The 14,005-nt window shown below is 30.9% G+C and overlaps 2 protein-coding genes across 4 annotated transcripts in view; one reads left to right on the top strand and one right to left on the bottom strand.

Annotated features, from left to right (window-relative positions):
• The window catches only part of LOC107457376 (piwi like RNA-mediated gene silencing protein aubergine), a 34,541-nt gene that overhangs the window by 18,207 nt on the left and 2,329 nt on the right, over positions 1-14,005 (bottom strand). The window contains exons 2-7 of one of the 2 annotated variants that reach the window (XM_043051552.2): positions 7,467-7,581; positions 4,855-5,003; positions 3,796-4,033; positions 631-848; positions 421-545; positions 253-333 (exon numbers count right to left, since the gene is read on the bottom strand). In XM_043051552.2, coding sequence (XP_042907486.1) covers positions 253-333; positions 421-545; positions 631-848; positions 3,796-4,033; positions 4,855-4,986 — 794 coding nt within the window. In that variant the 5' untranslated portion in view covers positions 4,987-5,003; positions 7,467-7,581. Of the gene's footprint in view, positions 1-252; positions 334-420; positions 546-630; positions 849-3,795; positions 4,034-4,854; positions 5,004-7,407; positions 7,582-14,005 lie in introns of those variants that run through there. The other variant, XM_071178675.1, reaches the window with a different exon arrangement.
• Positions 12,235-14,005, top strand: part of LOC107457377 (putative carbonic anhydrase 3) — a 49,464-nt gene continuing 47,693 nt past the window's right edge. The window contains exon 1 of one of the 2 annotated variants that reach the window (XM_071178676.1): positions 12,235-12,362. The gene's annotated coding sequence lies outside the window, so the exon portion shown is untranslated. Of the gene's footprint in view, positions 12,363-13,297; positions 13,427-14,005 lie in introns of those variants that run through there. The other variant, XM_016075530.3, reaches the window with a different exon arrangement.

The following is a 14,005-nucleotide window of genomic DNA, read 5'->3' as shown; positions in this document are numbered from 1 at the left end:
TGACTCAGGTAAATATAAATAAATATTTCTTAATAAGCCAATTTTTAAAACAATTTTGAATAGTGCAGCAGATTTACTCAGTAAATTCTGCTGTCAGACTTACCTGCATTGTACAGAAAATTTGAATTTACTTAAAAAAAGATAAAGTGGTATTCCACTATAATTAGACAAAGATGCTTAATTAAAAAAAAAAAATGTTTATACACTCCAAAATTTGAATAGGCTATAAGGAAAATAAATGCAGGTACTTACTTATATTGAGCTATTTCTGAAATAGCACTCTGATCAAAATAATAACGACCAAGCAACTGATATTTCAAATGTTGTAAATTCCTACAAAAATAAATTATTACATTGATTAATAATTTGAACTAAGCTCAGATTTGAGACAGATGACACAAAATAAGATAAGGTTCATACTTTCGCATTTGAGTATTGAATAATCGTCCAAGTTCAGGATGATTTGGAGCCAACTCAGCCACAAGTTTCAGCGTAATTCTGATCTTCTCATCATCTGATCTGCGAGTTGCAAAGAACTCGAGAGTCTGAAATACATTACCATCATTAAGTTCTCTTGTAATAAATTTTTTAAAAAAATTGAGAGAAAGTAAAGCAATGATTCTTTAATACCTGGTCGGGCAATTTTCTAACTGTTTTCAAGTCTGACATGCCATCAAATAGGTAAGCACCACCAATATTGGTTCGATTCTCATTCATAAAAATCCTTCTCATTCTGGGACTTTCAACAATAGGAGAGAAATCCACATGATACTGATAAACACACCACTGTGGTCGTTGCAAAAGCTCAAAAAAATTAGCAACAAGAGGAATTGCAAATCCAGAAGTGCCTTAACAAAATAAAATAGTACACGTTAGAACTTGAAAATTTTTTAAATTAAACCTTAAAATAAAATCATTACTACATAATAAAAAATATTTGAATCTGGTAATACAAGAAAAAAAAAAAACATGTGAAACACTTATCTTCACACCTACTATCAATGAAATCTTTTTCATGCTTGAAACATCTGTTATTCATGAATTATCTATTAACTTTAGACTTCAATATCAGGCAATGTCAGCAATTAATATATAGAATGTTACCAAATGAAAAGAATGTAAAAAGGGGGGAATAGTTATTTCAAGTTTAATTACATGATAACTTATCACATATTGATAAAATTTTTGTTGTAGGATACACTACAGAAAGGTTTTATACACTTCAGGGTGCAGCCATATTTTTCAACAAAAAATAAGCAACTTTTACGTAAAGTACTCTTTAAGCACTTAGAACATTTTTAATCACTTTAAAAAATCATAATTAAGATCTGTGCAGAAATAATAATTTTTCTATCAAATAATAATTTTTCTATCGTTTAAAGCTCTTAATTTATAAACATAAAATCAATAAAATTCAAAAACATTACATGATTATGTTATAATAACTAGTTTGATAAATATTGCAGAGAAAATCGTGAAAGTTACGCATTTCTTGTAATTTAGAACTCTTTTAATCTTTTTTTTTTAAAAGAGAAAATTGAGCACTTTTTACAAANTTGAAACATCTGTTATTCATGAATTATTTATTAACTTTAGACTTCAATATCAGGCAATGTTAGCAATTAATATATAGAATGTTACCAAATGAAAAGAATGTAAAAAGGGGGGAATATTTAATATTCAGCATTTTAAGAAATAGTTATTTCAAGTTTAATTACATGAAAACTTATCACATATTGATAAAATTTTTGTTGTAGGATACACTACAGAAAGGCTTTATACACTTCAGGGTGCAGCCAGATTTTTCAACAAAAAATAAGCAACTTTTAAGTAAAGTACTCTTTAAGCACTTAGAACATTTTTAATCACTTAAAAAAATCATAACTAAGATCTGTGCAGAAATAATAATTTTTCTATTGTTTAAAGCTCTTAATTTATAAACATAAAATCAATAAAATTCAAAAACATTACATGATTATGTTAAAATAACTAGTTTGATAAATATTGCAGAGAAAATCGTGAAAGTTACGCATTTCTTGTAATTTAGAACTCTTTTAATCTTTTTTTTTTAAAAGAGAAAATTGAGCACTTTTTACAAACCCCCGAATAAAAAAAAAGCACCTTAAGGGCTGTTAAAAAACGTAATTAAAAAATAAGGACTTTTTTTTAAAAAAAAAAAGCTACACGCCTCGCTCTTTATTTTATAATCACCGTTGAATAGCAGACCTAATTTTTTGAGTCTAGAGCTACTAATTTATAACTGTGTAGCCATGTAATTTTAACCTAATTAAGAAGACAAGAGAACTCCTGGATCAAGTATTGGGAAAAATGTTGCCTTCAGGGAGGAATTTTTGACAGAACTAACCTGCATTTGCATTACATGAAGAGGAAAACCATGAGAATCTTACGGTTAGTCTAACAGCAAAGGGACTTTGAACACACAATCCGTCTATCACTGAGGCTATTTAACCTCAGCACTATGGTTCGTTGACTCTAGAGCAATTTTGGCCCTGAACCAGCCTTGGGAATTTCTCACGTCTTTTAGGGCATCTATATTCAAGCGGTATATTCCATATAATGAGCAATGGCATGACGCAGACTGTCCGAGACAAGCTAAGGAGCTGAATCATGACTATCCCAGTGTATGTCAAAAAGTTTCTAAAGCTAAACAGGAACAACTTGAGGAAGATCATTGGTCTTCTCACTGTACACTTCATCCTCAGGAGACACCTATACGCAATGAGTATTGAAACTAATCTTTGCATAGATTGTCACCTTGAAGAGACATCACGACAGACTTTGTGAGGTCTATTCCGCTCGAAGAATTGAGCATTTAGGGCAATATTGTATTAAGGCTTAGAAACTGCAAGATGTTCTTGGAAATGCCCAACCTGTAAGTCTATGGTTGGTACAAGCTGGATGGAGAATTTGAATCAGAACCTTCCCGGCTCAAGATATGCAATTGAGGGTTTTTATCCAATGTTGGCAGGTCTGTAACAGTAGTAAAATTTTTTTTATTGCTGTTGAAAGAATTTTTTTTATGACCTTCATTAAAAAAAAAAGTTTGAACAATCCTACCTATTAAATTTACCATTATCCTAAATCAACCATGAAAATTCCCTGATTTTTACAAATTTCCTAGACTTATCTAGACTTTCTTTTCAAAATAAAAAAATTCATTGATAATTCCAGGGGTTCAAGGTGAGTGGCCACCCTGATTTACTGTAGGCACAATATACATATCTTAATAAGACAATAAATCTGTTGCTCCAAAAATTATTCATAAGACTAAGGCTGAATTGAATGAAAAGTAAAATTGAAACTCATAATTCATTTTCAACCGGATAATGTCTTAAAAAAAGCCACTACCATAGGATATCTTTGTTTGCTCATATTGCTTTCATCCTTAGTAGCAACTGAAAAAAAAAGTCATAGAAATTACAATGCAATTAAATTACACTACCTACTAGACATTTTCAGCATATTTGCTTCCCTTCCCCTTGAATAAAAATAGCAATCGTGCTTAAAAATATCTTAATCAGCAAAAATTTTTAAATCTCCTTATATGTTGGAAAAATTTTAAGATATTTGAATATTTTCTATAAGACCGGAAGATTCCTGGATTCCTCCAAAATTCAGAAGTCTTTGAGGGAGAATTAACAACTAGCAATTGTCATTAGTAAGTATGAATAATTGAACTACAATAATATTTATGAAAGCAACAAACTTTTAAAAGTACTTGTAAAAAAAATTTTTTTTTTTAACATATTGCACTTTTGGATAAAAAAAAAATACCTCTCTTGTCCTTAACGTGATCTGGTCTGGTATTATCATCACCATATTCATCCCGCATCATCCTGCTTCGTCCTCTTCCACCAGAATCTAACAAGGCTAAACCAGACATAGCCTGAGACAGCTGAGGGACCTGTCCCTGAGAAACTGCTTCTGGTTGAGCAGGTGGTACAGGATCAGTACGTGGAACACCTCTGTGTGTTTTTCTTCCACCACCATTTCCACCAGGATGGACAGCACTCTAAATAGTAGAAAAGTGAATCAGATTATATCCTTAATATATTTTCTTCCTTTAAATGTATCAGTGCTTAAATGAAAGGTTTTGACACATATTTCGTTGATTCAGTGAGCTCCTTAGTCAACAACTAATTTCAAATATAGAACCATTTTTTTAAAAAAAACTCACAAATAATTAAGGATAAAATAAGACATTTAAAATTAAAAACTTAAGTTCAACTATCTGAAACAAAGCTACACACAGAGCTCAGCAAATTTAAACTATGATGCAATGCACATCACAAAAGCCTTTTTGAAAATGGTAATTTCCTTTTGTTCACTTTTTTCTTATCTTTAGTTGTATAGATTTGTTTTGACACATTTTTGGAATATTCATTATCTTCGTAGTACATCTTAAAATATAATTGAGTTAATAGCAAACAAGAAATACTTGTTACTTTAAATAAACACCTTCAACAGTTAAGACCAATATTAAACAACTTGGAATTATAAATTTTAACAACCAAATATATTTCCATTATTATGCACAAATCAAATAGTTATGTAAAAATCCTAGATAAAAAGATTTAACTCAATTATTGAAAAATGTTTATTCTGGAACAATTTAAAGCAGGACGTTTCAGAACATGCATGTAATATATTTAAGGTGATTTTGGGCAGGATTTAAAGAAAAACAAATCCCACTTTGAAAAAAAAAAAAAATTAGTACAAAAATAACCATATTAGCAAAGCTAATAAATACAAAATTTTTAACTAATACATATAACTTATTTATTTTTATTGTCACAATTATAAAATACACATAACTTTTTCTATATAACTTACAGGAGGTGCTCCAACAGGTGCTGCTGCAGCTGGTGGTTGTTCCTGACCAGGCCTTCGAGACTGATCTTGAGTTTGACCACGAGCCCTTCCTCTTGCCCTACCTCTAGCTCTTCCTGGATTTTCGTCAGACATATTTATTCAACTATAACCTGAAATAGCATAAAATTTCCAAAACTAAATTCATAAAGTTAAATTAATATTTAATTAATATACAACCCTGTACGGTTGAGGAAAAAATTAAAAAAATTTGTTTGGTATAACCCAGGTTCTTTGGTTTCTTGGTACCAATATATATACATTATATATTTTAAGTCCTTAATTGCAAATAACTAAATCATACTAAAGTATTCAACTATTCAATTTAACTATCAATGTCTTTCAAACAATTTAAAAATATCCACTTTTTCACTCAAAATACTAACATAAATGAGGGGCTTCAGAGAAGGACCAAATGCAGAGCTGATTTGGTAGTATTTGTTAAAGAAACATTGTTCCAGGCACTTAATTCTTATCTGTTAAATCATTTTTTTATTCTTAAATGACAACCAAAAAATCAGGAACATTTTCTATCCCTTTTGATGGGCAGAAAGGCATCTTTGAAATATAATTTAAGAGGAAAAAATTTGAAAATTTCTGCAAAAATTATTTTAAAAAAAAGAAAAACTTTCTTATGGAAAATTCTTTCAGCATAACTAATATTCAGCGACAACGTCACAGATATTCCGCCACAGGGTTTTATCATAAAAACCAGCACAACTTAAAAAACCACATAGTAAGAACATAAAATTCTATATAACTACTGACTTCAAAATAAATAAAAACATCCCACAATATAAAATTAAATGTCAAAAATTCACATGGTGTAATAAAATCTTTTTTAAAAAAAGATCAGATTTTTAAATAGAAAAATTTATTTAAACTATTTTTTTGAAAAGAAAAAAAAGAAAAAAGTAACGACTATTAAAAGTGCTTAATTTCTATAATGCAAAATTAAGCCCTATTAGGTACTGCCTATGAAGGCGATAGGGAAAGAAAATTCATTTCAAGCAAAAATATGTAAAATCAAGCAAAATATGATACGTTCTAGCAGCTCCACAAAGTGATTGGGCTCTCTTGCTTTAAGCCGCATTGATTTCAAAATGGCAGTTACTGTTCTACAATGACAGCACCACATATTTAACCTATACACGCCTCTCACGTTTGGTTGAGTTGATTCCTACCATAAAAAAAGGTTCAATGAAAGGAAAAATGAAATCTGTTATGAAACACCAATTGTGAGATAAGTGACTAAGCCTTATATACAAATAATGAATACTAATTTATAAGACGGAGACATTAAGTGAGAAAGTGACTCATGCTGAGTACTGGTCGTATTAAATCTCATTATAAATATTGAGTTTGAAAACTATCTGTCCTTAAGTTTCATGATTCTCAATTTTTTTTAAGTATAAATTTTTTGTACACATTTGAAGTTTCTTTTAACTCTTGCCCATATAATTCTGCCGGTGCAATTAATTTATCTTCCAGGACTACATAATAATGCATCCATCAGGACGCATCAATTCCTAATGTCTGTAACCTAAAATTTACAACAATAATTGAAGTATATTAGCAGGAATGCATTCTCTAAACCCTTCATAATCCTGACGCTTATTTAAATCAACAATATGTGCCACAACATACTATATAAATTGCTCATATAATACAGAAAATAAAAAGTTGAAAAAAAAAATGGCTGCACTGCATTTGTTGCAAATATGCAAGTTTCAGAACATCTACATATTCAGTCTTAGATTTTATCATTTTCTGTTGATATAATCTAACTCAATTTAGATCTTGTAGCATTTTTTAGAAACAATTCAAAATAATTCATTTCTGAGAAGAGGATTGTCAATTTGAATTTATGATTCTAATAATTTTGTTCCCTCACTAATTACAAATAACATTGCTCTGCTCTGGTCAATTCGTTTTTGCCAATATTACTCCATTTGCTCTAAACTTTTGTTGAACTCGATGACAGGCAGCAAGCTTTCGATTTTTTTAAAGCCTGATTGACACAATTTATCAAAATAATAAGCTTAATGTCACACATGTGTTTCATTTATTACTACGAGAAACGAAAGCTACAGGTTACTCAAAATTAAAATTGGCAATAAATTCTAGTAATTTTTGGAAAAAAGTTATAAATTTGATCTTAAAATTTCGTTAAAATTAGAAAACTCTTGCTAAATCTCAACTTTCAAATAAGAACAGAATATTGAAAGTTCGTCCAAAATCGAAAATACAGTTTAATCCTCGCGCGCCTTTTCTAATTCCGTAAAGAAACTTTGAAGTTACAGATTACATGCAACGAAAGAAGGCACAATACATAACGTAATTGAATCTATGTTCTAGACGAATTCGAAGAAACAATGGAATTGGACATTCAGCTAGGCTAACACATGGCTAACAAAGATACCCTTAATAGCCAAGAGCTATATTAGCGCTAAGGCAAATTGAAATAATAGCTTAAGTGTAGTTCAACAATATTCAATAAAAAAATGAATTACTTACAAGTAAATAAGATTGCGTAATTCTTAAATATTAAATAAGGAAAGAAAATAAAAACTCACCAAAAACAAAAATGCGCGGGTAACATAGAGCCAACTAACACTCCTAAAACATTCTTTTCTTTACAAATCTACACAAATGGGGATTTGGATTCAGGAATTACTAAGGTTGCCACAGCTGCAAAATAAATAATTAATAATACCTCAACTACCCTTCAAGAATCTTAACTTAGGTGCTATTCCTACTGCTCTTAATTTTTCGATCTTCTAGTAAGAATCTGAGTGGTGAGTTTTCCACTGTTAAACTGCTTCACCAATGAGATTCTTATGCGAAAAAGAAATCGCACCACCCGAGAAGGGGCAAGTAAGAACCATTTCCACTAAATACGATTTTTTTTTCACTAGGGAATAAGCACCGAATTAGTGGAAAAAATTTACCCGCGAAAAACTCCTAAATGAAATTCTGGTTCGCATGCGAAACATCCATCTCACGAGTATCGAGTCCCGCAGTGGACTGATCGTTAAGATACGGCTCCCAGCAGAGCACCGAAGTCAAGCATCACTGGCTACGGTCAGTGTGCGGGTGGGTGACCACTTGGATCAGTCTGCGTAGGGACCGAGGGTGCGCGGTATTGGTCCTCGTTAAACTGTGCTACCGTAAAGTGCTTGACTTCGCGCGCAGGTCGTCGGGCTACCGAAGCGGGGGTGCCATCCCCTCCGCAGAGGATCAAAATTGTGATGGCATGTCTTCGGATCATCCTCCGGGATGTTTCCCAGACTGTCGCCAATAGCCCATTGTGCAGCTCTAGTGCGACGTAAATTAACAACAACGAGTATCGTAGGCCTTTTAAATTTTTCACTAGATGTGAAATATTTGCGGGTGTAAATTCGGAAATGAAAGCGAGAATCTGATAAGTGAGTGTTCTAGTGGTACCTGCAAGACAAATAAAATTTACAAAACTTCTTACTCCCGCTTCTCTTTCCGTTCAGATCTCCAAGTTCGCATCAAACTGCGAATGTCAAGGAACAAGAACAAGGTTCGAGTAAGAAGAACGGCGAGTTAATCATAAGTTCGAAAAACCACTGGAAGTGGGACAAGGGCGACGACAATGGATGGTGTTTTCAATAGAAATGTAAACAATCTCGAGCTCGGCACCTACTCTAGTTCCGGTTAAAAAGTTTGCAGCTGCTTACTGCATGTTATTCGGATAGGCGATGTTTTCAAACGGATAATTTTGTTTNGCACACTGACCGCAGCCAGTGATGCTTGACTTCGGTGATCTGCTGGGAACCGTGTCTTAACGATCAGTCCACTGCGGGACTCAAAATTGTGATGGCATGTCTTCGAATCATCCTCCGGGTTTCCCAGACCGTCGCCAATAGCCCATTGTGCAGCTCTAGTGTGACGTAAATTAACAACAACAACAACGAGCATCGTAGGCCTTTTAAATTTTTCACTAGATGTGAAATATTTGCGGATGTAAATTCGGAAATGAAAGCGAGAATCTGATAAGTGAGTGTTCTAGTGGTACCTCCAGGACAAATAAAATTTACAAAACTTCTTATTTCCGCTTCTCTTTCCGTTCGGATCTCCAAGTTCGCATCAAACTACGAATGTCAAGGAACAAGGTTCGAGTAAGAAGAACGGTGAGTTAATCATAAGTTCGAAAAAGCACTGGAAGTGGGACAAGGGGCAATTGCCCCCCTATCGGGACGAACTTAAATGTTGTCTGGAAAATGCTACCGTCTTAAGAAGAAATATAATTACTTTTTTTTAAAAAAAATCTAGCTTTTTTACTTGATTTTTTTTTTCGTAAATGAGAATAAATTAAAAACTTAAGGACGAAAATGTGTTCTTCTTACTTGCACTTTACTGTCAACTTCCTGTTCACTTTTCCTCAAAAAATTCTCAGGGACAAGTCTTTTATATGTGCTCATACGGAATACTAATAAATTAAATTATAATTACACATAAATGAGTTAAAATATTAAAATAGATTTGTAATACCTACCAAGTTGTCTCATGAACTCAACTATAATAAAAGGACCTCAATCATTCTGTAGTTAAAATCTACGTGCTATGCCATCATAAATAGTTTTTTTTAGTCATGAAAAGACATTTTTGTTTTTGATACAATAAAAAGAAATTGGGATTAACAAAATGGACATACAAATCATGATTGTAATCTCTGCTCTCGTCGGAAAAGTCCATCTTCCAAGCGAGAAATTTTTTTAAAAAAACCCGACAAAAATAAAAATTTATTCTATTACATCGAATTTATTTATTTATTTGCTTGGTTTTTGTATTATTGTAGACACCGCTTCCTCCAAAATTGTGAGATGGAGGAATGGCAAAACTTCCCTGCAACTCCTTTAATCAACATATAGCGCTTTTACATTGTAACGAAATTTATAATACTGCATATTAAGTTTTCCATTTTTTTTTACAATTTAAATAATAAATATTCTAGAGCCGATATGGCTTATGTGATAAGTGATTTCACTTCCTATTGATGAGACTTTGGTTCGAATTCCCATGTTAATTCATTTACTGCTCTCGGTTTGCACTGACAACAATTCCGATGTACAATACCTCCACTGGTAGAGGGATCATGTGTGAGAATAATCTTGACCTCGAGCTACCCATGGAGTATTTCCCTTTTTTTTCTTTTACAGATGTAAAGCAAATGAGGACTTGTTTCGATTCTGATGTCCTCCATGAAAGTAAATTTGTCGTAGAACTTTACCAACAAGTTCCCTTGTACTCTAAGTTCGGTTCAAAATATCTACGGGTTTTAGTGTAAAAAGCAAAAATCATCTACATGAATTAATACCTAACATAAAGTAAATACCTTAAGCCATGCAATAAATTAATTTTTTTTGTTATTATTTATTTACTTATGTTTGGTAAAGCGTAAATTCTATTTGTTTATTTAGCAAGAATTTTGTGTGAAATGAAAAAGAAAAATATTTTCATTTAATCATTTAGAATTAACTTATTTTTGTTTTGTAAATGTACATACATTGCAAGATTTATTCCCTTTCCATTTTTTTTTTTCATTTGTAGATTGACGATTAATACAGACTAAATTTAATATGTTTTGAAACTTAAAAAACGCATTAAAAACTTCTCAATTAAAATAAAGATTGTAATTTTTTTTTCTCAGAAATATTTTGCAACATATATCAAAACTAGTTAATATAACTTTAATACATTTTTGATGGTGCAAATATTTATTTTTTTAACCAAAATTTCCTTTCGTACTTTCGCAAATTAAAGTACACTGAAAGTTTGATATATCGAGATTCATATTGCGAGATGTCCGATATTACGGTACCTTCAAAACATTTAAGGTACAAAAATATATATATTAGCTTTCCGCTATAACGGCAAACTTTCGTTTGAGTAAAATGCATTTTTCTATTATTAAAATTAACGAAAGAGGACAAAATGGAAGACATTTTTTATTATTTATATCTGATGTTAGTATCGAAAGTGAACATCATTTCACTTTATTTTCCTCTTCCAATCAAGTTATCAAAGCATATATATGTGGATAACCACCAGCTAAATTACCTTTCGATATTAATAAGAAAAAATATTTTGCTATTATCAGCAATATTGACACATACTTCAAATGAATGTACCGTGCCCCAAAAAATAAATGGATCAACCGGAATAACTTCTGATCTAAAATTGGGATCTTCATGTTCTAAGACTCATTCTTAATGGTTCGAGAGGGGGACGTCAAACATACTAATTAATTAGTGTAAACGGTATTTTAAGTTAAAAAATTAGACGTAAAAACGGATAAAGAAGCAATAATTATTTTGTCATTTCAAATAATAAAAAATTAAATAACAAAACAGTTTGCTTGGTTTGTTTTTTAGCTGTTTTTTAGTTGTTAATTGTGATACATTTCCATCAAACTAGTTAGAATTAAACATTTACCAGTACTATGTATTAATATGAAGCAATTTTAAATCCAGTAATATTGTGTGATAATAAATGCGTCATAATAATCATAATAAAGCATATTGTTATTATTTGCTTTTCATTATTATTTTAATTATAATTACATTGATAGAGTTTAATTAATTGAGATGTGTTTTTAAATAAATAGAATCTTTTTTTTTTACTTAAAAACAAAATCTCAAATATTTTATGATGTGTGGTTGATAACTTGGTTTTTAGTAGTTCCTCTAAAAAAACTGTAGTTAATTTTAGTAAACTTTAGTTAGACGGAAACTCCTGTTTCTATTTAAATCGAAATTGTATCCATTATCATTCCATCATTATTTCATGACATTTTTTAGAAAAGACAAGAAAAGTAAATAAATAAAATCAATAAATTAAAGAAATGAGAATATGTCAATAGAAAAATTTATTCCTATGTTATTTACTATTTCTATATTTTTGAAGTAAACGAAGTTTTTGTATCAAGTTTCATCTTGCCGCTTCAATTTCTTAATTTAATGTTATTAGTTAGATGTTTATAATTTCATGGTATAAAAACTATTTTTAACTCATTAATAAAATAAACGTATTCTGTTATAATCACCACTTAGGTGATTCAGATAATATCAATATTTATTTTATTTTTTTTTTACTTAGTTTGGATTCATCAAAGATAAAAGGCAACTTTTGAAAAGAGAATGAGGCGTTAAATTATTAACTTAATAATCGTCTGCTTCAAGAAGTTTTTGGGTATTTTTGTTCCATCTACTAACTCGTGGGTGCTAGAAAAAGCAGCTGTTTGAAAAAGCAGGTGAAGTGAATATCATTCTATTTTTTGAAAAGGGTAAAAGGGATCGTTGATTACAAATTAAGACTTCGGTATTGTACCCATTTTCTGGAATGTAGTCGTCCATGAGTTTGGTTTTTCAAAGCAAGATTGCTTGTCTCATTTAAAATTTGAATTTTAACATTCGAAAGGAAAAAAAAAGAGTCCCTTTAAGGTAAGTGAATTAAGGTTAAGGTAATTTCTCTTAAGGTAAGTGAAATATTTTTATTTTAAGATTACAGAAAAATTATTTATTTGTTGTTGTTGTTGCTAATTCCCATCTGGCCTGACGGGGTCAGACCAGATCTATGAATCCGTTGATATTAAGAAAATCCGAAACCAGAATGGGAGAGGAATGAATGTCGTTCCAGTTATTTAAATTGTATTAACTACATTAATGTCTAGTAATAAAACATAATGTTATTTTAAAAATTTATAGTTACTTTTTTTAACCAGTCATTTTTACCGGCATACTTACTACTTTTATCAGGACTAACATTACTTTATAGATGTTTTGAATTCAGAAGTTGAATCAAAACAAAACATTGCATAAATAATAATAATTGCAGAAGGAATAACCCCGCGGATGGTACGGAAGAAATAAAATCCTTCCCTTTCAATATAATAAATATCGCAAAATTTATTTATATTAAACCTTTTAAAAGTCGAAGCTTTTATGAGAGAAATTCATTACCATACAATCATTGATAGTCAAGGGAGAAATAAAATGATATAATAAACTAATATTCATAATTCAATCTAAACTGCCTCTAATCTAGTCAAATGCTTGAATTAAAATAAAGGATAAAGTGAAAAATGGCTTAGTATTCCTCGTAATTTCAATTTCGACATATTTTTTCTTTAGTGATAAGGTTTTTTTTTATTCAACATATTTCTTCCCTTTGGTTGTTTATTTATTCGTCTTTAAAAGTTTATATTTATTAATGACGTTCACACTTTAAATATGAAAGCGTAAAATTAAAATTTTGTTTGGGAAATACTGTTATGAACTCTGTTACCATACAACCGTTGTTATGAGCTGTTATCCTCAAGAATTAGCCTGACCTCGACTCGAAGTACCGACAAAGAATACAGAAGGGAGAAGAAGGTCAGCTCTTATAGACCTAATGTTAAACCAGTTACCTCCACTGTGGGATGTTCGAGCACTGCAGGTAAAGCAACCGTAAGGAGCGAAAGGGAACAGAACTTGTTCCAGAGTGATAAGAACTTGTTTCGAGGGTAATCTGCTGTTAGAGAATGTTTATATTTGTTTAAGATGTTTTCTAAAAATTATTTCTTTTACAGTTTTTAAAAATCCTCAGCATTATATGTTTTTAATATGAACAATACTACAAAGTTCATTTATTTTTTTAAATGCTATTTTGAGTATCTTCTACACTTTACATTATGTAGACGCCGCTTAATGTGATCACGGTTAATGTTATCAATCGTTTAATGTTATCAAAATCGCTTAGTCCCGTCCGCTTATATCAAAATACATTGAAAAATCATCGTTTATTGTAATCAAATGTTCGTTTATTGTTATTAGTGAATATGTAAATTTTATTTTGAAATCAATAAAAACAAGAAGGAAAACTTTTTTTTTTTTGTTTAAAGTGTTTCCTGAAACTTACCGAAAGTCCAAACGGGGCACGTATATTATCTTTTAAACACGTGTTATTTAAGGGGGGGGGGGATTTTGCCATCTTCGGTCAAGCATTGTAAAATTCCGTAGCACTGTGCGATTTCAAATTCCCCGAAATCCTAAATAAAGAGAAAAGAAGACCTGCCAGTAACGAGTCAATGTTTGTCACGAGC

Source organism: Parasteatoda tepidariorum, chromosome 3 (assembly GCF_043381705.1).
Source record: "Parasteatoda tepidariorum isolate YZ-2023 chromosome 3, CAS_Ptep_4.0, whole genome shotgun sequence".
Taxonomy (NCBI): Eukaryota; Metazoa; Arthropoda; class Arachnida; order Araneae; family Theridiidae; genus Parasteatoda; species Parasteatoda tepidariorum.
Note: the sequence above shows the minus strand (reverse complement) of the source record. Positions and strands in the feature narration are given on the sequence as shown.